The 26992-nt window shown below is 40.1% G+C and overlaps 1 protein-coding gene across 2 annotated transcripts in view; it reads right to left on the bottom strand.

Annotated features, from left to right (window-relative positions):
- The window catches only part of G2E3 (G2/M-phase specific E3 ubiquitin protein ligase), a 65594-nt gene that overhangs the window by 25318 nt on the left and 13284 nt on the right, over window positions 1-26992 (bottom strand). The window contains exons 4-11 of one of the 2 annotated variants that reach the window (XM_032796636.2): window positions 23308-23405; window positions 13084-13185; window positions 12042-12166; window positions 10480-10645; window positions 9586-9692; window positions 7724-7840; window positions 4783-4907; window positions 2955-3087 (exon numbers count right to left, since the gene is read on the bottom strand). In XM_032796636.2, coding sequence (XP_032652527.1) covers window positions 2955-3087; window positions 4783-4907; window positions 7724-7840; window positions 9586-9692; window positions 10480-10645; window positions 12042-12166; window positions 13084-13185; window positions 23308-23405 — 973 coding nt within the window. The remainder of the gene's footprint in view (window positions 1-2954; window positions 3088-4782; window positions 4908-7723; window positions 7841-9585; window positions 9693-10479; window positions 10646-12041; window positions 12167-13083; window positions 13186-23307; window positions 23406-26992) is intronic. The other variant, XM_075065499.1, reaches the window with a different exon arrangement.

The raw sequence follows: 26992 nt of genomic DNA, 5'->3' as shown, positions 1-26992 counted from the left end.
GGTTAGACAAACACCTGTTAGGGATGGTCTGGGTCAGGGCTTCTCAAACTTAATGGCACCACAACCCCCTTCTGACAAAAAAGTTACTACATGACCCAGTTAATGTTCCCTCTAATTTTTCCCATCCACGTGCAGAATGAATTTTGTTATGTGCACCAATATGGAGGTGATGTGTCACATTTCACCTCCATATTGGTGCACATAACAAAATTCATTTGGCAAGGAAGGGCCGAGGAATTTGGAGTGTGAGAGGGGGCTCAGGGCTTGGGCAGAGGGTTGGGGTATGGGGTGATGACTCCAGCTGGGGGTGCGGGCTCTGGGCTAGGGATGAGGGGCCCTGGGCTGGAGCAGAGGTTTGGGGTACGGGGGATGTGAGGGCTCTGGGGTGGGGCTGGGGATGAGGGGTCTGGAGTGCAGTGGGGCTTCCCAGGGCTATGGTGGGGAGAGAGGACTTTCCCCTGGGATGGGAAAGAGGTGCCTGTCCCCCAGCAGCAGCAGGTCTGGTACTGGGCCGGGTCGGGGGAGAGGTGCCTGTCCCCTGGCTGTGGTTGGTTTGGCACTGGGCTGGATCAGGGCCGCAGCAAGTCTGTGACTGGGCTGGGTTGGGTCCAGCTTCGGACGAGGCATCTCTCCCCGTCACAGCCCTGAGCGCCTTCACAGCGCTTAATAGACAGTTGCACAGCTTAAAGGGAAGTTAGGACACGGGGGGAAGAGGGGGCTGCAGCCCGAGCACTGTCATCTCAGGGTGCGTTGGGGCTCAGGCTTCAGCCCCAAGCCCCAACAAGTCTAATGCTCGCCCTGGCCATGACCCACTGTGGGGTCCCGACCCATAGTTTGAGAATCACTGGTCTAAATATATTTACTTACTGCCCTGATTTTCAGATGGCATAAGTATTTGTTCAGTCTCTTCAGGTCTAAGATAGGATAAAGATACCGCCCTTCTCCCTTTCTTCTTTGGGATAAAGAAATATTGGGAGCAGACATCTCTCCTCTGTCCTCTTGAGGCATCTCCTCTATGCCTCCTAGACAAAACAACAAGGCCACTTCTTTTTGTAATGGTCTCTCAGGAGAAGGGTCCTGAAGAGGAATGGGGAAGTAGTTTGGCTGTGGAAAAGAACAAAGCAACGTGGGAGATGATATTCATCACCCACTTGTCTGTTGTGATAGTAACCACGCCTGGTGGAAAGGGGCAAAATGATCCAAAAACAGAGACAGGCTTTTCACCAGTTCTGATGTGGCTCCTGACACATCCATCAAACATACTGACTCTGTAATGGTACTAGATGAACAATGGCAGAGGACAATGATGGGACTCTCTAGAGTATTGAGGTCTCTTCCTCAGCAGGTGCTCTGGGTGTAAAACAGCATCCTCTGCTATCAGTTGTCCAGCTTTTGGTAAGGAGCTGGTGTACATAGACAAATGGATCATAGTGTGGCCTATGAGTCTTTCAATTAATGGAGTGTTTCATCTATTGCTAAAAAGCTCCATCATGTCAAAGGGTCCTCTATGGTGGCATGCAACACTTGTGGGATGCCTAATGCTAACAGCCACAAAGACTCTTCATGACAGTGGTCATGGCCATTGCCCTTGTGGTCATGTCAGATGACTGCTTGTAGAGCTGTTCTGGCCGCCCTTTGGCCCTCTTATGATCTCCTTCTGTTTTTCCCTATTTTCCTGTGGAATTTTGGAGAGGAAGAGGTGATTCTCTCACAGGTAAGGAAGTTATATTTTGCAAACATGGCCGAGTAATTAATGCAGAGCTATAATAAGTGAGAGGAATATACCTTAAGTTAAGACCAATAAGATCCTGATTTTCTGGGTCCTTTTCTTTTGGGGTGACCATGAGGTGGGGAAGATGATGCTGTACAAGGGACTTGACAACATTTTTAAAGAACAAAACAAAAGAAGACTCCAGTTCAAAAAGATGAAGACAAAGTTTTTCAGCAATTTTTGTAAAACACACAAGTTTTGAAGCTCTCAAGAAAGCAGTGGGCTGGACACTTCCTAGGTTCCGTCTCATTATCACAGGCAGTAAGAGGAAACTGGGGGAGAGTTATGGCCGCTATGCCCTTTATATCCTGGAATGAGAGCAGGAGGCAGCACAGGACAGGTAGGTGACCCTGACGGACACTGCTGTTCAAAAGAATCTGATCTTGCGCACAAGGCACATGTGCACCGACAGTGGGATCCACAGGGACACATACTCAAAGAAAAATAATTAGTCCTTCAGCCCGTCTTTCTAATATTTATAAATGCTTTCATTAACTGTTCAGATGACAAGCAGACAAAGTATCACAAGATACTGCAGGCAAGAAATTCTAGGAATTGCCTCAAAAGTAAATGAAAGCACTTTAAAAATACAAGAGTCATACAGACAGACTCATATTTTTGAACTGCAAGCCCTTATAAATTAATAATTCAATTGCTATGAGAACCTTATCAGTTGCATTTATTTTAATTTCACAACTGAACTACAACATATTCAAACTTCAATTAATATATACTTTATTACTAGAGAGAAGAAATTCTTTATTCATTTTAACAGCTAATTTTCCACTGCATTGTTTAAATTAATGTGAAATACTGATAAGCTAAAAATGTCCTGACTTTAAATATTCAAGTTTCTGTTAATATTGATTTTGTAAGGGGACATAATTTAGTGCTCAACTGAAGGATTATTAATTCGATAGACTGGTTTGCATAGATATCTCTGGTTAGTGAGTTAATACTAGAAATTTATGGCCAACTCATGAAACATGTACCACAAGTGACTACTTCACTCATAAATATGGATGCCTGGATGCCTAGTTCTGCAATTCAATAAAGGAAGTATTTGCTGCAGGATGAAAATAAGCGTGTGTCTCATTCTAAATATTTTCTTCTTCCATTTCATGTCATAATTCCTTCTGTATTTTTTAAAGCAGTTGTTTCCTCCCCGTGCAAAATTACACACCTGAGAAGAAAGCTGTGCTGGGATCCTGGTGACTGTCTGGGGCACTTGGGAGAGGGCTCTTCCAACAAACGACCAGTAACGTCTATTTTTTCTGAGGTAGCCATCGAGCGTTTTTTCTGATTTTGGTAATTCCCTGTACAATTAAATCCTTATTATTCTTCTGAAAAATATACTGGTGTCAAGTTAACCCAAAACAAATATAAAAAAAAACCTAGGGCTGTTGATTAATAGCAGTTAACTAATGCAATTAACTTAAAAAAACTTAACTGTGATTAAAAAAATTAATCATGATTAATTGCCTGTTAAACAACAGAATATCAATTGAAATTTATTAAATATTTTTGGATGTTTTTCTATATTTTCAAATATATTGATTTCTATTACAACACAGAAAATATGAAGTGTACAGTGCTCACTTTATATTATATTTTTATTACAAATATTTGCACAGTAAAAATGTAAACAAAAGAAATAGTATTTTTCAATGCACCTCATACAAGTACTGTAGTAAAATCTCTTTATCATGAAAGTGTACTTTATAAATGAGTTTTTTTTTCATAATTGCACTCAAAAACAAAACAATGTAAACTTTTAGCACCTACAAGTCCATTCAGTCCTACTTCTTATTCAGCCAATTGCTAAGACAAACAAGTTTATCTACGTTTACAGGAGATACTGCTGACTGCTTCTTATTTACAATGTCACCTGAAAGTGAGAACAGCCTTTCACATGGCACTTTAGCAGCTGGTGTTGCAAGGTATTTACATGCCAGATATGCTAAACATTCATATGCCCCTTCTTGCTTTGGCCACCATTCCAGAGGACATGCTTCCATGCTGATAATGCTCGTTAAAAAAGTAATGCATTAATTAAATTTGTGACGGAACTCCTTGGGGGAGATCTGCATGTCTCCTGTTCTGTTTTACCCACATTATGCCATATATTTCATGTTATAGCAGTCTCGGATGACGGCCCAGCACAGGTTCTTTTAAGAACACTTCTGCAGCAGATTTGACAAAAGGCAAAGAAGGTACCAGTGTGAGATTTCTAAGGATATATACAGCACTCGACCCAAGGTTTAAGAATCTGAAGTGCCTTCCAAAATCTGAGAGGGGTAAGATGTGGAACATGCTTTCAGATGTCTTAAAAGAGCAACACTCTGATGCGGAAACTACAGAAATCGAACCACCAAAAAAGAAAATCAACCTTCTGCTGGTGGAATCGGACTCAGATGATGAAAATGAACATGCGTTGGTCCGCTCTGCTTTGGATTGTGGTTGAAGCATGATGGGGCATATGAATGTTTAGCATATCTGGTATGTAAATATCTTGCGACGCCGGCTACAATAGCGTCATACCAAGGCCTGTTCTTACTTTCAGGTGACGTTGTAAACAAGACGTGGGCAGTATTATCCCCTGCAAATTGTAACCAAACTTGTTTGTCTGAGCGATTGGCTGAAGTAGGACTGAGTGAACTTGTAGGTTCTAAAGTTTTACATTGTTTTATTTTTGGAATGCAGTTATTTTTTGTACATAATTCTACATTTGTAAGTTCAACTTTCATGTATTAGGTGAATTGAAATATACTATTTCTTTCGTTCTTTACAGCGCAAATATTTGTAATAAAAAATAAAGTGAACACTGTACAGTTTGTATTCTGTGTTGTAACTGAAATCAATATATTTTAAAATGTAAAAAACATCCACAAATATTTAAATAAATGATATTCTATTATTAACAATGCGATTTACGATTAAATTTTTTTAATTGCCTGACAGCCCTAGAAAAACCAAATGTCAAACTATGTCCCAGCATTTCATAATATTACCTGACTTAGCGAAGATACTCCTGCATTCTATACATTCCCAGTTTTCCTTCCATGACTCTATTGGGGAACAGGCCAAATGCGTGCCACGGGAACCACAACACTGACAGCATTTGATTTCCCATTTACTAAAAGAAAAAACACACTATACTTAGAATTAACAGAGGAACGACAGAAGAGAGGGGAAAAAAAGGCTGTTAGGCAGTCTATCCAATCCACCTACCTAGCCACAAATCCCTTATTATTTACCTAACTCTTGTTAAATGATATATAGTTAGCCCCTTGGGATGTACAGTATCCTCTTTCAAAGACAGGGCACTCCCAATTCACACCAAGGGTATGTCTACACTAAAAATTCAAGTTAACCTATATTAGTTCGTCTTACAGCCATCACAGGAGCACTTCCACTGACCTAAGAGGGGGAGTGTGGGGAGCTGTGAGTCCAGTCTCTCAGCTCCGCTGGCAGCTCCCTGCCAGGAGACCAGCTGTCCCACAGAATCCTGGTGGGCTGCACTCCCCCTCTGACTCCTCGTTAGCTGCTGGGAAGGGGGGAAGCCGCACAGGGCTTCTTGTCTCCACGTTCCCCACTGGGGAGCGAGGGGACAGAACCGCCCAGGGCTTCTGGCCCTGGGAAGCGAGGTCCAGCTGCCCTGGTTTCTTGGCCCCCACCCCACGCCAAGAAGCCTCGTAAATTGACAAGACAGCCAACATTCCCAGGTGGGGAGTTGGGAGGGAGCCTCCCAGGGCTTCTTGCTTCCCAATTCCCTGCGAGGAGTGGGGTCCAGCTACTCAGACTTCTTACTCCGGCTTCCATCCGGGGAGTGGGATCCAATTGTCCACAGCTCTCCGGGAAGTGGGCGGCACTCGGGCTCTAGCTGCCCGGCTTTCTTGTCAATTTCACAGCTAACATAAGCAACACAGCCGATGCAAGTAACACAGTATCTACACAGACGTGTCGCCCTAACTACACCGACATAAGCCCTATCCCTCTCATGGAGGTGGAGTTATTGTATCAGAGTAGGAGGGAACTTACATTGACGGGACAAGGCTGTAGTGCAGACACTGACATAATTAGGTTACGTAAGGCCGCTTACCTCGACCTAACTGTGTAGCGCAGACCAGGCCTAAGTTTGAATGCAGTGATTAGAACACTAGTCAGCTTTGAAGAATATCCAGTTTTAAAGAGGCTATGGAGCAGTTAGTGTACCTTTTTTAAGCCAAGCAATTTGCACAGCCAGTTACTTTCCCCTTCAGTACTTTGTGAGATCCACACCCAGCTTTTTCAAAGTCCCCTGGCTATTTTTTCCAAATTGTATTTTGTCTGATACAGTATCTGATTACCTCACCACTGTCCAAAAGCTGGGACTGTAAGAGATATTTAAACATTTTTTTAAGTATTTGCCTAGATCTTTATATTATATATATTTTTTGCAGTAGTGCCAACAATGTGCTAGATGCTTTCCAGACAGAAAGCAAAAAGGCATGATCCCTGCTCAACGGAGCTCACCAACTAAGACAATTATGAGGTAGTGTACGCATAATTAGAATGGGCCATCATAGTGTTTGGCCACAACTTTATAATCTTGTCCATTTAAGCCAGCTAGATTTCTGATAGGCAGTATAACAGAAATGGTTTTCAAGAGGGACTTAAATGTGGGGAGGATAGGGGCCTTGTTGATGAGCTCCGAAAGTTTGATACTGACGGGAACTGAGATGTTTATGAAAAAAGCCAACAAGGAGACAAAATAAGGCAAAGCAGAAGGGATGCGGTTGGTGATGAAAACCAGTGCAAGAATTTGAAGGTGATGACAAGAAGCTTGGATATTGCTGACAGTGATGAAGACGAGGTGAATTGGAGAGGACTTGGGAGGGAAGATATGGAGTTCAGTTTTAGGGATGTTAAGTTAGAACTGAAGATGAGACAAAGAGAAGATAAAAGTGTAAAGCGAAGAGAATAAAGAAGAGGACAGATTCCTGGGATATCCAGGGGGAAAGGAGAAGGAAAGGTAGAAAGAGAACTAGGAGAGGAGAGTATTTTGCAAACCCAGTGGAGGAAAAGATGTCAAGAAGGAAGATGATCGACAAAGCTGAAAACAGCAGGCAGGTCAAGAAGGATGGACAAAATGAAGGACCTGAGATCTGAGCTGAAAGAGGTCATTAGAGATCTTATTGTGATTGGTTTCAGTAGGCTGGAGAGGATTGAAGCTTGTTTGGAAATTGGAGAAGGATTCATAACAGCCATCGTAAATGGCTATTCAATGAGTTTAGAGGTGAAAGGGAGGAAAGAAATGAGATCAAAGTAAGGTTTTGGGAAAGTTTAGAGCATACTTATACACTGAGAGGAAGGAGTCAAAGGACAGTAAGAAGCATAGGTTCCCCCTATTTAATAAAAATCCCAACAGCTGGTTGTTTCTCATAAACTTTCTAATGAGGCAGATAGATCAACTGGAACTGGTCAATTCTGAGACATGTCCAATACTTTAGCCGGGTACTTTCAAAAATACCTATTTTAGATATTCTAATACACTTGATATTTTAGCAACTAAGCATTAATATAAAATAATTTGTCTTAGTAGTTTTCTACATGTCTGATTTTTAAAGGATGCTGAGGATGGCATTACCTCTTTTGCTGCTTTATTTGTGTTGGTGAAGGGGTAGAATATGGAAGATAAATCCTGTTGTCTAACTTTCTTGGCTTTTATATTCTGGGAACACTAAGTCTTCCTGGTCAATCACTTTTTAAAATAAGATGCACGTTGTAAAGTATTGATAAGATAAATATGTCCAGCTTGCAATAAGTTGTTTGAAAATGTCTTAGCTTTCATTATTTCCTTTTTAAAAGACTCTTCAACATTCTATCTGTGACAGATTCCTATAACATACCATACCCATCACATTATGTTCAACATATCTGTCTTCAAAATCTGTGTGTGTATATTAATACCTATCAGGTTTATTATAGTCTCTCCCGTTCCTGCACAGACATTTTCTAGCATCACAGTGTTGGTAGCGCTGCAGAAGATCTTGATATGCATTCTCCTCAAGTTCCCAGGATGCATCTCTGTAAATATTGCAAACATGGATTAAAAAACATTTTAGTGCTATAATTTTAGCTTTATGTACTGAAATAACTTTATTTTTCTTTGCCACACATTAAAATTGGAGCTCCCAAAGCATGTAAATATGATTGATAGTAATAGCATAATTTGAGATAATGCAACCATTTAGCAGTGTAATAACAATAAGATGACAGGAAAGAAAGGACCTATTTGGATAAACAGTGCATCTTTATTCAAGATTGTCCTCTGAACTAAATCCGTAAGTGTTTTATATAGTTTGACAACTCGAGAGAAAATATCTGGGAATGTTTTCTTGGCAGATTACTCCAACATCTTATCAACCTTAAAGTTAGAACCTTTTGTTCCAAATGTCTATATTTTCCTTTCTCGGTTTATGTGGAAGGAATTCAGATACTATAGCAATGAGCAGCAGTACAAAATCATAAAATAGATTAATCCATGTACCCAAGAAAATCATCCTTAAGCATTACAAATACCTTTTCTCAATTCTGGAAGTAGAACTGACAATGTTTGTAGCAGTACTCTTAAGGGTTGAATTAAGGGAGGGGGGGGAGGGGGAGAAGATGAAGAAGAGAGAAGTCCTCAGCAGGTCCTAGAGAGAGAAATGAAGACAGCTAGGCCTTGACTACAGTAGAAGCTCAGAGTTATGAGCAATTCAGGAATGGAGGTTGTTCATAACTCTGAAGTGTTTGTAACTCTGAACAAAATGTTATAGTTGTTCTTTCAAAAGTTTACAACTGAATATTGACCTAAAACAGCCTTGAAAGTTTACTATGCAGAAGAAAATGCTGATTTGAACCATCTTAATTTAAAAGAAACAATCACAGAAATGGTTTCCTTACCTAGTCAAATAATTTTTTTAAAAATCCCCCCCGCTTTTTTTAGTAGTTCATGTTTAACACATTACTGTACTGTATTTGGTTTGGTTTGGGGTTTTTTTTAATCTCGGCTGCTGCCTGATTGTGTACTTCCAGTTCCAAATGTGGTGTATGGTTGACTGGTCAGTTCGTACTCTGGTGTTCAGATCTCTGAGGTTCCACTGTATACAGAGGGTGATAGCACAGGTTGGCCAGACCAAGAAAGTGAAGAAAATACAGTGTGGAGAGGATGAGAGAGCAGTCGCTGAGAAATGCACCTGCTTTCCCATAAAACATGGGTTCACATATAGCGTGGTAGCAGTGGGGCTCCGGCAGGGCTTTAAAGGGTCCAGGGTTCCAGCTGCTGCGGGGAGCACAGGGCCCTTTAAATCACTGCTGGAGCTCTGCCGCTGCTACCCTGGGGCTGCGGCAGCGGGGCTCGCCGGCAATTTAAAGGGCCCAGGGCTCCGGCTGTTGCGGGGAGCCCCGGGCCCTTTAAATCACCACTGGAGCCCTGCCGCCACTACCCCAATATTATGGCATTTCACCTATAACACGGTAGGGATTTTTGGCTCCCCACGACCATGTTATATTGGGGTAGAGGTGCATATCTCTATCCTACACTACATTTGCAGCCTCTCTTAATTTAGTACTCTGCAAATCTGAGGAGTGACCTGAAAAGAAGCAAATTGCACCTCAGACAAAAATAAACTGCTCTCATTGCCAGTAGAAACCCAGGAAATCCCAATGATAATTCAGATTTTAATTATAGTGCATAAACAAGTACATGGTTTTGGCTTTGTTATCCTACTTAGTTAGAGTTGTATATACAATGTGGATTATTTGTGAAATTATTGTTAGTTACTTACTTTTCTGGAATGTGTATTCCCATTCTCAACATTTCATTCTGAAATTTGTCTTTATTATTGCACACTGTGCACCTAAAGAAAAATACCCCAGCACTCAGAGCTTGATACTGCATCAGAAAACAGAAAAGAAAATTAATTGAACTTTTCACATTTACTCTGTCTCCATCCTTTTGTACTCAGTAAGGTCATGGTACCCTGAAGATTGGGCATTACATTTATGGATTCTGTTCTGGCACTGACTTCTTCAGTGCAAGGATCATCTTAAATTTATCCCACTTTTAAGCTAAAGGTGGCCTATTCTATCTTTTCACAAGGGAAATGGCTGATCCAAGGCTGAGCTTGTAAGATCATCTCCAGGAGGAAAGCATGAGCTTTCCTTTCAATGACCTCCCCTTTCCCCTCCCCCTCACCATTCACTCTGCATCTGAAGAGATTCCTTCACCCATGTCTAGCCATGAAAATGAAGGAACAGAGGTAACTAAGGCCACATCATCCTTTTATGATATGGGCTATAAATGTGCAGGGCTGGAAGATGGCATTCATGAAGTCTCAACAGATTTTCTTTCTACAGAAGCTTCCTGAAGACAAGCTGAAGTGTGAAGATCTCGAAGAACACCTTTAAAAAGGAATCTTCCCAATCTTGCAGTCCCTAAGAGCGTATTTTAAAGTTGCTGTTCTATTTTAGTTGTCTGATAACATGGACAAACTAGTCAGATTACAGGCCTTGGAAAAAACAACAGACTCTCTAGATGAAGAAGTTATAGCCTTATATTTTTTATGTTGATTTATTACATTTATTGAATATTAAAATAAGCATGTAAACATTAATTTGTTCTATTATTCTAAGTACAAAACAAAATGTTGTGAGCATCACAGAATAAAAGGTTTTCTTACCTGCAAGCAGTCTCTATGAAACCACGCATTTTTACAGCAAGGACTTTTCAGTATATTGTACATCGGAAAGTGCTCAACAAATTCCAAGCATATTGTACATTGTGAAGAGCCTCTAGATTCATCAGATGGAAGTTTCTGAACTGGTCGGTGCTCCCAACAATATGACCTTAAATAGAAAATTAAAGCTCTGCTTAATGACATTAAACTTCAAAACAATCAAGGTATTGTTATTAATACTAAAGAAAGTAACACTATATCCTGTATCATAACCGCAAACTTCAATAATTTTAATTTTTCACACATGTAGTTTAGAAATAAATCATTTTAGAACACGTTAAAAACCATATATTCAATACGCAAAAACATTCACAAACAAATTAATATAAAATAGCAAAAAAATGGATTCTCCGATTCCCGATCAGTTGTTCAAAAAGATTACTAAAAACGCCAAAGTTTTTGTATTGGTCCAGCAGAGCATTTCTGGTCCTTAAAACAAAAGTGTCACCTAATTAAAATAACAATACATTACTTAGTTATCTGATTTTAATTTTTAAAAATCTCTAAATAATTCCACAAAGCCCACCCAACAGCCAAAGAAACTAAGATTTAATTGAGAATTTGAAAAAGCATGTGTTAGACTGAGAAAATATCAGTAATGTAAAGTGAGGTTCTACTCTAAAAATAAACTTCGGATTTATATTTATTGTATCTCATTGGTTCCATATAAAATGTGTTCAGTTTACAAGTTAAATTATTCTTCATCTCCCATTTGCCAGCCCTGCAAACTCAACCTGGGATATGAAGAATCAACTATGTTCTTTTTATGCTCACACACTATCAGCATGAGCCTGGACAACTGACACTGGACAACAACAACTGAACAGTAAATGTAGTTCCAGTGCAACCAAAGGGTGGGAACTTTCTGTTGTTGTTGTTGTTGTTTTTCCTGTGTGTGATGATGATGCACTGAAGAATAATTCAGCATGACTTTCTGGTCCAAGGCTGCATTTGAAGGACTGGCAGTTAAAAAAAAGAATATTTTTCATTTGCAAATTGAGAAAATTTGATCTGGAGTCAAACAACAAAAATGGAATCATTATAATTACTTTTCAGAGTTTAAAACTGATACTTAAGCTGACGTCCAACTTCAAGATTTTATGTAGAACATTAAAATATGTGCTAACATTAAGAATTAACATTTTGTTGCATCCTAAAAATACTGAAAAACTATTTCACAATTATCATATGTATGCTGTAGAAATGGCATGGCTATCGGATGATCCATTCCCTGCTTCTTGGTTCAGACAGGAGCATTTCATCCCCTCTGGCCCAAGTGGAAAAAGTGAGGGAAATTTAACCAGAAGACGATATACCTCAAAATATGATGTTCTAAATTGTAAGACAAATGGTAGGTTTCTTTCTTCTCTTAAATAGATAATTAGAAGGCCATTTATAATGCCCACACCCCCTTCTTGTAGGAAAAAGAAGAGCATGCGTGTTTAAAAAAAGAGCACCTCTCATTCTGTAAGGAGTGTAATTATACCGGACAATAAAACACTTACCCAAATTGTTCCATGAATTGGAAAATGCATTCCCTTTGAACCCCACAAGGGAAATGATAACTTCGTTTGCATTTGGGTGCTACACATCCAATCGAAGCACCTTTTTTCTTACAGATATTACATTTCTAAGAGAAAGTTTTAAAAATGAAAGCCTATTAAAACTTAAGTCCAATTAAAATTGCTGGAATTATAACATTAACAAAAAAAAACTGACATAAGGAGTATAGAAAAGGAAATGGTGCTATACCAGAGGATATTTTAGCTAGAACTGTAGCATTACTAATTTACTTCTGTTATGTACTTTTCAAAGACTTAAACTCTGACAAATCACTTGGTATTCCGTATTTTAATCATGGTACCCAAGGTTGGCGTAACCATTGTTAAAATATGTATATTCTAGCAACAAAAATATACAAACAGTTGTTCAACAGATGCCAAAGAGGCAATCTGGATATTTTAGACAACCTGCTCTCTTAACTGGTTCCTGCTCAGCTATTTGAGTTAGACTTATCAAAAACATTAATGTTTTTGTTTCATCCTGAAAATCTAAGGGTCTACCCACACCATCTGTTTTATTAGTCCTTTGTGTTTTGTCCCAAAGACTCTGATTAAGTTGACACCCAATCTGTTGGAGAGGTGAAAATGAAATTTTCCTCACTGGGTCTCAATCACTTCTCTTCTCTCTTCTGTAACAAATATCAGCCAAGTTCCATTGTCAATATTTAATATTATATGTGTGTGTGTATACACACACAAACACATATATGCACAATCGCCAATATTCACAATCATTTAAATATAAGAATTCAAACACTTGAAACTAGGATATACTTGCCCATAAAATGAATCAAATATGACACACAGCACAGTAAGTACTGAAAAACGCAATGGTCGATATTTCCGATTTGTAAAGAAAAATCATTCTTTAACTAAAAATATATATCTTGAAAGATTAATTATAAACCAGATTTGTTACTGAGTTTAAAGTGCAAAAATGATGAAACAAATATGAACAGTGATAATACTGGAGCTTAATTCTTACCAGTTTTGCAGCTCTGTTTACTTCTTTCCTAATGTCCTTGATTAAAAACCCATAAACTCCTTCATCTTCTTCACCCCTCTGCCAAATTCCACTTGACATCAGCTATAAATACAGTTAAAATTAGTAAGAAATTCCAAGACACTAAACTATTGTTTTAATCAACTTTAATGTCTAGGACTGGACTATAAACAGCTGTTGGTATCAATATAGAAAACCCTAGTAGATTGATTTAACAAAATGTTTAAGATAGCGATATTCTTCCATTGCAGAGGCATAATAGCCTTTCCTTTCCTCCCATCATACTGTTGCTAAGGAACTGTAGAAATCTATTTGACTAATTCCTAGGACCAAACTAAATATATTCCAGGGTCCAGGAGACAGTGGCTGAGGACCAGGCAGGACAAGCAACACTAATGTAGGAAAGTTTTACAACACAAGGATGCACCCAGAATGAAAAAAGCAATCTTATCCTAGTCACTTAAAAAAAAAAAAAAAAAAAAGATCTTTAGCAATTTACTAGTCTAACTTCCACCTAAACAAGAAGAGCATTTTCACACATCGACTCACCAGCCTAACAAGGAGGGCTTTAAACTAGGTTCAAAGGATACAGGTGACTAAAGCCCACAGGTAGGTATTTTAAAAAGGTAACCTTAACAGAGGGCTACATATTGGGGCGTGGGGTTGTGGGGAGAGGAGGGGTAGGGAATGGGAAATTATAGTAGGATCATAGGAACCTTTGAGAGTCTTTGTTTAGATACGGATGAGCACAATTGAAAGGAATAGTCTAGGTCATTTTCTGAAGGGTTTGGTCCTTTCTAGATAGTAGGCTCCTAACGTCTAGTGTGTGGAACATTGCCTCCCTTTTATTCCTGTGTGGTTTAGGGAAGAACGATGGAAGATGAATAGGCTGATTCAAGTGGAAGGATGAAGGTATTTTAGGTACAAACTTTGGGTGTCGTCTCAAAGTAACTTTATCTTTGAAGAAAACTGTAATGTGGAGAGCTATGCCATGAGAGCTCTTATTTCCGCCACAATTTGGGCAGATGTGATGTCTATGAAAAAGGCAGTCTTCATAGAGAGATGTATGAGTGAGCAGGTCACCATAGGGTCAAGTGGGGGACCAGTGAGGCATCTTAGAATTAAATTAAGGTCCCAAGGTGGTGCAGCATCTCAAACTTATGGGTAGAGGTTCCAAATACCTCTAAGAAAACTTTTTGTTGCGTGATACGTGAACACCTGTTGATTTTATCGTAGAAGGCCAAAATTGCCATGAGATGTTCCCTCAGTGAATTTGATGATAGCCTTGATATTTTTAGTCCTAGGATATAGTCCAGTACCAACAGCAAGGGACAAAATATAGCTGTGATGTGTATATTGTCACACCAGATTCAGAATCTCTTTCATTTCTGAAGGTAAGTATAACATACAGTGGTTTTTCTGCTATTTAACAGTATCTATTTCACAGCTTCAGAACAAATAATTCACCATCTTGGGACCATCAAGGAGGCATGCTTTCACATAGAGAATTTCTAAATGTGGCTGGCAAATTTGGCCTGCATCCTGACACAGGAAGCGTGGAATGGGATGAAGAGTGATTCATAAAAGGTAAGGGAACCATGTCTGTCTGGGCCTAAGTTGGGGCCATCAAAATGATCATGGCCTTTTCTTCTTTTATTTTGTGTATTACTTTCAGTATTAATGGGAAAGAGGAAAGGCATATAGAAGTAAGAAAGGCATCCCCCAGAAATTGACTATCCAATCCTGCGCTTGAGCAGAATTGTGGGCACTTGCTGTTCCTGGCCATGGCAGAAAGATCTATGCTTGCGTAGGACCATGGAATCTAGCTGCCACTCATGTTCCTGGGAGAATTTCCTGCTGAGTGTATCCAGCTGTCATGTTTTAAAGTCCTGGTAGGTAAGTAGCTCATGTTGATCCTGTAGTGAATATACCAATTCCATAATTTCACCACCTCTGCACACAGGTAAGATGAGCTTGCCCCTCCTTAGCAGTTTATGTAAAACACACAAGCGATGTTGTCTGTCATTATCTTTATGTTCGTTTCTGATTAGTGGCAAAAAGTGTGAGCATGCATTCCTGACAGCTATGAGCGCCAACAGATTGTTGTGTAATGTTGACTCTGAGCGAGGTCCATTTGCCCTGTATTGTGTAGTTATACAAGTAGGCTCCCCATCCCAACAGAGGTGCATCCATTGTCAGTATCAGTGATAATGGTGGTTTGGTGAAAGGAACTCTTGCACACTAATTGTGGGATTTTGTCCATCAGTCGAGTGAGCTGTGAAGCGCATTGAGTGATTCTTGTTTAAGTTGTGTCTGTGCGAAACGTATACTATTCTGAGCCATCCCTGAAGGCAACAAATATGTAGTTTGGCATGTTTTACAACAAAGGTGGCTGTTGCCATATGCCCCAGGAGTTGAAGACAGTTTGGCTGATATCTACAGATTGGTTTGAACTGTGGAAATCAAGCTGACTAAGTTGGTGAAGCTGTGTGTTGGGAGGCAGGCTTTGGCCTCCACTCCATCAAGTGAATATTAGGTGCCATACGGATGTTGATGTTGATTTCTGAGTGTTTACTTGTAGACCTAGCCTTAAGAAAAGGTCCATAGTCTCTCACGTAGCTCAGTACACGTTGTCTCAAGAAGGGCTTTGAGTAGGTGATCATCCAAATATGGGAATATCATAATTCTCTGTTTTCAGAGGTGTGCTACTACCACCACAAGGACTTTGGAAAACACCCTTGGTGCTGAAGAGAGCCCAGACTGAAATAGCTTGTGGTGGAAGTGATTTTGTCCCATGAGATTCTGAGGAATCTCTTGTAGGATCAGAGAATGATAATATGAAAATAAGCACCTTGAAGGTTGAGGGCTGAGAACTAGTCCCCATAGTCTTGTTCTGGGATTATTGTTGCTTATGTAACCATCTTGGAACCATTTTTCTTTCACAAACTTGTTGAGTGGTCTTTGTCTATATTGGGTCTCCAACCACCATTCTTTTTCTGCATTAGGAAATAGTTGGAATAAAAGCCCTTCCCTCTCTGTTGAATCAGAACTGGTTCTATAGCACCTAATTGAAGAAGGTAATTAGATTTCTCCCATAAAAGGTGTTTGTGCGAAAGGTCTCTGAAGAGGGACAGGGAGAGAGGATGGGTAGGAGGGAGGGAGGTAAAATGAATTAAGTATCCATTGCAGATAATCTCTAACAGCCATTTGTCCTTGGTGATAGTCTGCCACATTGGGAAGAAAGGGGTAAGGCAGTTGCCAAAATAATGAAAACTTTTTGGCTGTTGGGTCTGGGGAGGCATCTCGGGGCCTTGACCAAATTCTCAAAATGGTTTCTTTGATGTGGATGGCTGAGATGTTGATGATTGTGATGGGGGCTATCTACATTTACCAGGTGTGTCTCTTTTCCTTTGTGGGTCATAATGTTTCTGAGGTGGGACAAATGAAAGAGGTTGAGATCTTTCTATAGTGTGGTATCTACCGGGTCTTCTCTTTTGTATCGGTGTATAAATACCTAATGATCTTAATGTTGCTCTTGAATCTTTTAGGGATTGGAGGGATTCGTCGGCAAATAATTCGTACTGTTCAAATGATAGATCCTCCACTGTGGCCTGCTGTCGCTATCAAAAGAACAGCTGTGTCAGCCACATCTAAGCAAGCTTGTAATGCAGTCCTCGCTAGTAGTTGACCCTCCAACCTGATTCTTTTTGTCTTCCAGAATATACTCAATAAATTCACTCCATTTGGAGTAATCTGTGATTATATTTTGACATAAGCACTTCATACTTGGTAATTCTAAATTGCAGAGTTGTTAATAGCACCTCATTGATAGGAAGAGTTATTTTTGCTGACATTGAAGTATGCAGGATATCAGCGTTCTGATTCTCTCACTTCCTCTAATGGAACTTCAAGAGAATCTGCTATCCTCCTGAACAGTTCCTAGAATTGCCTGAAATCATCTTGCTGTCATTGGTGGGGGAGGCATGACTGCCTCGTCACATGAAGATGAAAAGATATTGCTTGCAGGCATGGTTTCCTTATCCAGTCTCTCTTCCTGTTTCTTTAAAGACTCTCCTTCAGGCTCATGTGGCCTAGCTATTGAGGATGAGGAGGAGTGTCTCATCCTCTCTCTGGAGGGTCTGGAAAATTGTTGCCATTATGCAGCCCCTGGATCCCAATAAGGACATTGTGGTGGGGAAGAGGCACAGGTGGGAGAATCCATGGGTGTCAATACCAAGCTTTTGGGTCACCTCTGGCTTCATGGTATCTTGCCTGAGCATAACGGTTGATTTATGCAGCTCCCTAATGTGATGGGGGGCTATATGGTGCAAGAGAATAAATGTCCTCCTCTTCTTCATCACTAGAGAAGGGAGGTGCAGTCCTGGATGGTGACAGATAGATATGGTATGCATCTCCGGGGGTGAGGTACATACTGTGGTGGTATCGGTATGCAAAAATATAAATTCAGGTGTATCAAAAACCAATGGGGTCTTTTGGAAGTCTAAAAATTCTTGCAGTACTGGCACCATCATCATCAGTACTGTGGAAGGTATTTGCATCAGTGCTGCTGCAGTGGAAGAGGTTGTCAGTGTTGAGGTTGTTCTTTTCTCCACTGAGTGTCCAGCATGTGGCGCCGTAAGTCTTATTGGTGACAACGTGCTTGATACAGCGAATCTAAGTGGTTCAGTAGGTACCATCTTTGAGGATCTGGATTTTTCCTTGCCACTATCAGTTGACAGTACCCTTTTGTCCAATCCTGCCCTATTGGGGTCCTTGGACTTACCAGTGGCAATGGTACCAGAGGACCTAGGATCTTGGCATATCCTTATGCCAGTTGGTGACGAAGCCACCAGTCTCACAAGAGATCTTTGTCTTTTAGCTGGCTCTTTAATAGGCGAAGTTGAAGCCCGCTTCTTGGCAACTTTTTGTGAGGAATCTATTGATTTCCTCTTCATAGCCAGAGGGGAGTGTGGAGAAGCTGATGGAAACCACTGTCTGGGGGAGGAGGTCCTGGGACCAGGGTCTGAAGCTAGCCATAGTGAGCTCTCCATCATAAGGAGTTTTAGCTTTAGCTCACAGCCATTCCAAGTTTAAGGCAATGTGTGCACTTTTGGGGTACATATGCCTCTCCCAGACAACGGATGCAATTGGAGTGACCATAAATAACAGGGATGGCCTCCCAGCAGAAGAGGCAACATTTGAACCCAGTGGAGCCAGGCATACCCCCCTTTACAGGGATCACTTCCCTGAGGGAAGAAATGAGGGAGAAACTACTATGCTAATCAAAGGGTCAAACAACAAAAAGAAAAAACGTAACAATAAATAAAGAAAAACAAGGAATAACTACTACTAAAAGTCTAACTGAAACACTATTATTATGAAATTCAGAACAAAAAGCACTAAGAAACTCACTATGAAAAGGCTCTGCTAGAGACTCCATCTCAGGCCAAGGGTGGTTGAGAAGGAACTGAGAGCGGTTTGGCCACATAGTGCTTTATAGCCCCCGAATGTGGAGCAAGACGAGGAGAGCACATGTGCGGCCCAAACAGGCACTGTTACCAAGAATCTCTGATCCTAGGCACAGGGATGCAGACACACTAAAGTGGAGCACACATAGGGACACTACTCGAAGGAGTAGTATAGTTTCATATTAGCTCTCCTTCCCTGCTAAGTAACAGATGACATCAAGAATGTGCAGGTGTTTAATGCCCATTTTGCATCAGTCTTCACTAAAAAGGTTAATGGTGACCAGATACTTAACCCAATTAATATTAACAATGAGGAGAAAGGAACACAAGCCAGAATAGGAAAAGAAAAGGTTAGAGAAGTTAGATGTAGCCAAGTTAACTGGCCATGATGAAATGCACCTTAGGTACTTAAGGAACTATCTGAAACAATCTTGGAACCATTAGCAATTATCTTGGAGAACTCATGGAGGATGAGTGAGGTCCCAAAGGACTTGAGAAAAGCAATCATAGTACTGATCTTTAAAAATGTGAACAAGAGAACCTGGGGAATTCTAGACCAATCATAGCCTAACTTCAATACCTGGAAAGATATTGGAACAAATCAATAGTTAAGCACCAAGAGGATAATAGGGTTAAAATGAATAGCCAGCATGGATTTATCAAGAACAGATCATGCCAAACAAACCTAATTTCCTTCTTTGAGAGAGTGATATTGGACTAGTGGATAGGGGGAAGCAGTAGATGTGATATATATATGTGATTTTATTAAAGTTTTTTAAACAGTGTCACATGACAAACAAATTGGGGAAATGTGGTCTGGATTAAACTTTTGTTAGGTGAATGCACAGCTGACTGAAAAACCATACTCAAAGGGTAGTTATCAGTGATTCGCTGTCAAATGGGAAAGTATATCTAATGGCATCCCACAGGGGTCTGCTCTGGATCTGGTACTATTCAATATTTTAATTCATGACTTGGAATAATGGAGTGGAGAGAATGCTTATAAATTCTGTGAATGACACCAAGCTGGAAGCAGCTGCTAGCACTTGAGGATAGGTTTAGAATTCAAAATGACCTTGACCAATTGAAAAATTGGTCCGAAATCAACAAGATGAAACTCAGAGACAAGTGCAAAGTACTACCTTTAGAAATTTAAAAAAAAATGAAATCCACAAGTACAAAATGGGGAATAACTGGATAGATGGTAGTACTGCTGAAAAGGATTCAGGGATCACAACAGATCACAAAATGAATGAGTTAATAGTGACGTGGTTGTGAAAAAGGCTAATATTCTGAAGTGTATTAACAAAAGAGTTATATGTAAGACACAGGAGGATATTGTTCTGTTCTATTCGGCACTGGCGAGACCTCAGCTGGAATACTGTGCCCAGTTTTGGATGCCACACTTTAAGAAAGATGTGGACAAACTGGAAAAAGTCCAGAAGAGAGCAACAAAAATTGGTCAGGTTTTCCAAACCTTTTATCATCAGGAAAGGTTAAACAAACTTGATAAGTTTAGTCTTGAGAGAAGACCTGATATCAGTCTTTAAATATGTTAAGGGCTATTATAAAGAGGACAACGAACAATTGTTCTCCATGTCTTCTGAAGATAGGACAAGCAATGGGCTTAATCTGCAGCAAAAGAGATTTAGGTTAGATAGTAGGAAAAACTTTCTAATTATAAAGATAATTAAGTACTGAAATACAAAGGGAGCTTTTTAAGAACAAGTTGGACAGGTGCCTGTCTGGGATGGTGGTCTGGGTTTACTTCGTCCTACTTCAGTGTAGGGGACTGGACTAGATGACCTCTTGAGGTCTCTTCCAGGCCTACATTTCTGTGAGTTCTTAATAAAAACACAGACTATAATTTATTTGAAAGCACAAAGAATAGGTGAATCTACTGAGTAACGCCAACAAGGATTTTAGAAATAGATCATGCCAAAATAATCTGATGGCCCTTTGATACTGCTACATATTGAGTGGACAAGCTAAGTATTCAAGATACTTCATTTGTGTAAAAAGCCTTGCTGAAATACATTACCAGACTCGAAGCTCATTAAAGAAATTAGAAGAGTATTGTCTGCATAATAAAAGAAACAGCAAAAAACATCAGAATAACTTGGAACTCTTGTTTGACAAGCGGGAAATGAGAACACACTAGTGTACAATGATATACGTTGAGAAAAAAACAACAGGAACACAAATGTGATAGTTACCTGTAAGAATCATACAGACAGATTTTTATGAAATATCTGAAACTGTCATAATAGAAAAAAAATCAAGGAAATAATTGCACCTGTGTCCTTTTTGTTTCTGAAGAAGCATATAGCTCTTACTGCATCCACAGGACTTAAATAAAAACCATAATTGGTTTAAAGACACTAACACAGTGGTGGGCAACCTGCTTCCGGGCTGCGAGACATTTTGTTGATGTTGACCGTCTGCAGTTATGGCCCCCTGCAGCTCCCAGTGGCCACAGTTCACCATTCCTAGCCAATGGGAGCTGCCAGAAGCAGCAGCCAGCACATCCCTGCAAATCACGGCCACTGGGAGCTGCAGGGGGCTGGGCCTGCGGTCAACGTCAGCAAAACGTCTCGTGGCTTGCAATCAGATTACCCTGATGGACCCCATGTGGCCCTCAGGTTACCCACCACTACACTAACATGACTCGTGGATAATTCACTATGCAGCAACGATAGGCTTTATTTTATGTTGTTTCTTCAGAGGCACACAGAACTGAAGGTGCTCCTCAGGGCAAGAAGGTGAATGACCAATGGCCCCTGCGGTAAAGAAGCTCTAACTTACAATAGCCTTATCCAACCTGCTTTGCAGCCCAGAATCTCTGAAGCACAGTGATACAAGCGTGCACCTTCCCACTCTCCACACAGGGATCTGCAAAGGAGGACTGCATAGGGCCTCTTACATCAGCCCTATGCTGATTCTGCATCAGGAAATTCTCCTATAGCCTACTGTGTCCTCCTTACACGGCCAAAGCAGTGTACAGGGGCTTCAGTGAGAGCCAGAATCTATCCCAATACCTTAAAAGTAAGCTACAAAGAAAAACTATGGGCTTGCACCTTTTTCCATCTTCATAAGATGAAATAGCAGCTTGCAACCATGTGCACACATACAAGTGTGTGTACATTTAGTAGTTTATTCTGCCCCATATTTTTACATTGGATGTTCAGGTCTTGTCTGCCCAGGAAAGCTGATGACAACTAAAGAACTAGTAAAACAATAATACTATAAGAAAGAGCAAAAGGAATTTTAGTGGGACTGTTTAAATTTTGGTTTTTGTTTAACATTACTTAACTTCAACGACTATTACATTTATTTTAGAAACGGGATATCTTGGTTAAAGGTTCAAAACCCAACCCTTCTATCAGTGCAATTAATGGAGACACCAGTGAGTTCCTCCAGCAAGAACAGGAAACACTAGATTTGATATTCCTGATACTTTTAGATTAAAAAACAAACAGAAAAACAAATATAAGACTTTCATGATTTATTAATATGTAGAGAAACAGGGTTCCCCACCAACTTTTAAAAAACATTTTCAGATCATCTTTAAGCCTCAAGTTAAACAATCATGATGGTCTCTTCTGACCTTAAAGTCTATGAATCTAATAAAGTCTAAATGAAATATTAATTCTGGAAATTATCAATTGTAGCTGACGTTATTGTCACAGCCAAAAACATTAAACATCTAGTTAGCTTGTATCCATAGCTATTCTCAGTTTAAGTTTTTTTATTAAAATGGCTGAGTTACTGGAGCTATGACCTAATGATAAGACTCACACTTATTAAGCTGAAACAACGACTGTTTTTCTAGCACAGAGGTTCTTAAACTTCATTGCACCACAACCCTTCCTGACAACAAAAATTACTACATGACTCCAGCACCAAAGCCTGAGCCCACCCAAGCCCCTTTGCCCCAGGCCAGGGTAGGCAAAGCCAAAGCCCAAGCACCCAGGGCTCAAGCCCTCGGGCTTCAGCCTGAGGTGGAGGGGATCAGGCTTCGTCAGTGAGGCTCGGGCTTCAAGCCAGCTGTAATGTGGTATCTGGACTTGATATTCCTAATATTTCTACATTAAAAAACAAAAAGTAAAATAAATATAAGACTTTCAGGCTTTATTTATATATAGAGAACAAATAGGGTACCCCACCAGCTAATGCCAGCCCTGGCGACTCCCTTACAATGGGGTCCCGCCCCACAGTTTGAAAATCGCTCCTAGCGCTATAATGAATCCAGATAATGCAGAGTGAGGAACACCACATAGCAAATGAAGAATTACATGTATGCTGCTAAAAAAACAATTATACTGAAAGGGGAAATATTTTAATGAAGGCTTGAGTTCTTAGATCCTACAGTTATTAAACTAAACCTTCATTTAAATGAAGAGTCTGATGAGATAACATGGATCCATTACCATTAATTTTTAAAAACGATATCAAGTTTTTTGATTTGAGAATGTGCTAAATGCTAATGTGACTATTCAACAGTGAGTAACAACCTATTACGGTGTGTTTTCTTTCTGCTGCTGTATCTTTCAAATAACTGAATCTTTCAAATAACTAATAAATCTCCCCAAAAGCAAATAATTTGGAAATTAGAAGAGAGATCTTGGAATTCTGCAGACAAAGAGTTGCAGGTTCACTGCTGTTTAGTTTACCAATTTTCATCAGAAAAATTGGTAAGTTCCTAGAATTCGGTTCAGGATCAGTATGAAATACTTACCAAGCAATAGTAATGAACAGTGAGATTGTATTCCTTGTAAGTTCTCTTTTCTCCATATTTTTCAGGACAGTCATCAGTTCGTTGACAGAGGACACAGGCTAAAATATTGAAACACTGTTTAGAAACATTTAATGGAAATGGTCTATTAACAGAAAATGCTGGTTCTAACCCTTAAATAAATTAAGTATGACCAAGGCTGCTGGGTAAGTTTAGTAAGGCCAGTACCACCCATCTGGTATTCACCAGATGGAAGTCAATGTTGTGTTTGTTTACCACACTCCACTTAAAAGTAAGTGGCTGTTGTTTCTCTCCACTTTTTGTAGGTGCTCTCCTAGCCTTCCTTCTTTTTTCATGGGTAGGCTTTGAAGTGCAGAGCAGAAAGAGCAAGAGAAGAGAGATTGCAAGTTGCTCCTTCCCTGGCTCCTGCTGGATCCTAGTGAACAACGGATTTTGCTCACCCAGCAGGCGCCTCTCAGAACCTACCAGCAAGCCACACGCTACCAGTTGAAATGCCCTGTTTTAAAGGCCAGCTAAGGTGGTATCTTTAATATTGTGTCAGTTGACTGCCTAAACACTATGGTTAGCTGTACATTATAAATGTGTAGAGTAATTGATATCTAAATATAAACACATTGTACCCAACTATTTTTGTAGAACTATAACGAATATATTGATGATCTCAATAACATAATAAGATCAATGGAAAGAATCATTACTTACCTGTTAGTAACTGGTTCTTGGAGATGTTCTGCACATGTAGATCCCACTTATGGTGTCCATTTGCCCCAACAAAGGAGTTCAGAACATTTTCACTAGCAGTGTCCAAAAGGGGGTCACACATGGCCTGAGGGCATAAATGTCACAGCAACCCCAACTGCCACTCAGTTCCTTCATCTCCCAGAATCCTCATTTGTAAGACTTTGAGCTGCTAGTATGGAGGGCGGGTCATGGAATCTACATGTGAAGAACATCTCAAAGAACCCCTGTTATTAGATAAGTAACTGGTCTTTAAGGAGGTGGAAGTTAGAAGTTATCTGTAAAGAGACTGCAAAATAGCTCTTCCAAAATGGGCATCAGATCTTGAAACTGTGACTTAATGTTTTGTAAGCATATGAGCTGAAGACCAGGTAATTGTTCTACATATTTCTGATACCGGAACCCAACTTCAGCATGCTATTGAGGCTGTTTGCATTCTGGTGGAGTGAGTTTGCATGTTTGGTGGAGGACTCATTAATATCATAAGCAGTTCTAATACAATCCATTCCCATTCTAGCCATCCCTTTTGATTTATTATCATAAACAAAGAAAAAAGTCTTGGCATTTTACCAAAAGATCTAGTGCTACCTAAGTAATATAATGGTGACCTCACATCTAATGTATGTAATTTTGCAGGTGAAGGTGGTTTTGGAAAAAAGCTGGAAAATGACTGCATCGATTGATATGAAAATTTGAGTACTTTATGAGACCACATCCATCTTTTATTCCTAGTTACTCTATCCATGTTAAAAAAAATTGTATGGAGGATTTATCATTAGGGATTGTAATTTGCTTATTCTACATGCTGACGTAATTACCACCAGGAATGAATTGGACAATTTGATAGAAGTTCAAGGAGATCAAGTGCAAGTGGGCCACAAGTGAAGAAAGCATTAAATTTGAAGTTCCATGCTGGGGCAATCTTTCTCATAGGAGGAAAAATGTGGGGAAAAATTTTCATAAACCTATTCACTGATTGATAAAGTTTCACTTCCCTCTTCTGGAGGATGAAATGTGGATATCACTGCCAAATAGACTTTGATTGAAGAGATATATTTAAAGCATCTGCGACTATCTAAGAGGTAATCTATTATTGGAACAGAACTCTGACATGGAGCCCAGAGATCTTCTGCCAGATCCAATATTCCTTCATTAATAGGTAACGCAACCCTGCTCTGGGATGCTGGCTGTAGAATATCAAAGGGTTTATATATACTTTTTCCTGAACTGTCTCCAAAGGAACTTCTAGTGTTTTTCCCATATGCTTCAATAATTCCTGGAAAGTTTTAACATCTTCAGCTGAAAGACGTGTAGCCTGTGACATGGTTCCATCAGGAAAGGAAGAAGAACCCAAGTATAGCATCAGACAGATTGTCCTGATGGGTTGGTATTTCACCATCACTTAAAATTTGTTATTTCTCTGTATTTTGAACTCAATGAAGAGAGTGATCAGACTTATAAGAGTTTGCAGCAGGTGACCCATGATTAGATCCTGTCTATTGCGGGAATATTGTTCCTGAAATGGACAATATCGAGAACCAATATGGCCATCTGGGAAAGGGACATTGTGGCCCTTTCGGAGGGAACCAAGAGGCATAGTGAGAATTAGCATTTCATAGAATCATAGACTTGAAGGTCAGAAGGCAACATCATGTACATTGCAGGCCACAAAACCTTACCCACTCACTCCTGTAATAGACCCACTATGTCTGGCTGAGTTACTCAAGTCCTCAAATCATGATTTAAAGACTTCAAGTTACAAAGAGTTTAAACCTGCAGGTGACCTGTGCCCCATGCTGCAGAGTAAGGCAAACCCTGCTGCCCCACAAGGTCTCTGGCAATCTGACCTGGGAGAAAATTCCTTCCTGACCCCAAATATAGTGATTAGTTGGATCCTGAGCATATGGTCAAGACCCACCAGCCAGACACCTGGGAAAGAATAACTTACTGGCTGTAATAACTCAGCCCTCCCCATCTAGTGTCCCATCAACAGCCATTGGAGATATTTGCTGCTAGTAGCTGCAGAATGACTACATGCTTGTAGGGAGGCCCGTCATACCATCCTCTCCATAAACTTATCAAGCTCAGTCTTGAAAGCAGTTAGGTTTTTCGCCCACTCTGCTCCCCTTAGAAGGCAGTTCTTGAACCCCACTCGTCTAATGGTTAGAAACCTTCACCTAATTTCAAGCCTAAAATTGTTGATGGCCAGTTTATATCCATTTGTCCTTGTGTCCACATGGCCGCTTAACTTAAATAATTCCTCTCCCTCCCTAGTATTTATCCCTCTGATATATTTATAGAGAGTAGTCATATCTCCTGTCAGCTTGTAGCAAAAATTCTTGTTGTTAGTCCTGAAGCGCGTGACCTTGCACTTTGCACTATTAAATTCTTCCCACTTCTATTACTCAGTTTTCAAGGACCTCCAGATCTTCTTGCATGATATTCCGGTCCTCCGCTGTATTAGCAATACCTCCCAACTTTGTGTCATCAACAAATTTTATTAGCATACTGCCACTTTTTGTGCCACAGTCATTATTAAAAAAGTTAAATAAGATATGAATGGCCTTGGGGCCAGAGAAACTCCACTAGTAACCTCCCTCCAGCCTGAAAGTTCACCTCTCAGTATGACCCATTGTAGTCTCCCCTTTAAGAAGTTTCTTATCCACCTTTCAATTCTCATATTAATCCACATCTTTTACAATTTAACTAATAATTTTCCATGTGGAACTGTTATCAATAGTCTTTTTGAAATTCAGGTAGATTATAGATTCATATTCATAGATTCATAGACTCTAGGACTGGAAGGGATCTCGAGAGGTCATCGAGTCCAGTCCCCTGCCCTCATGGCAGGACCAAATACTGTCTAGATCATCCCTGATAGACATTTATCTAACCTACTCTTAAATATCTCCAGAGATGGAGATTCCAC

This window comes from Chelonoidis abingdonii, chromosome 4 (genome assembly GCF_003597395.2).
Source record: "Chelonoidis abingdonii isolate Lonesome George chromosome 4, CheloAbing_2.0, whole genome shotgun sequence".
In the NCBI taxonomy this organism is placed as follows: domain Eukaryota; kingdom Metazoa; phylum Chordata; order Testudines; family Testudinidae; genus Chelonoidis; species Chelonoidis abingdonii.
The sequence above is the reverse complement of the archived record's forward strand: the minus strand, read 5'-3'. Positions and strand labels throughout refer to the sequence as shown.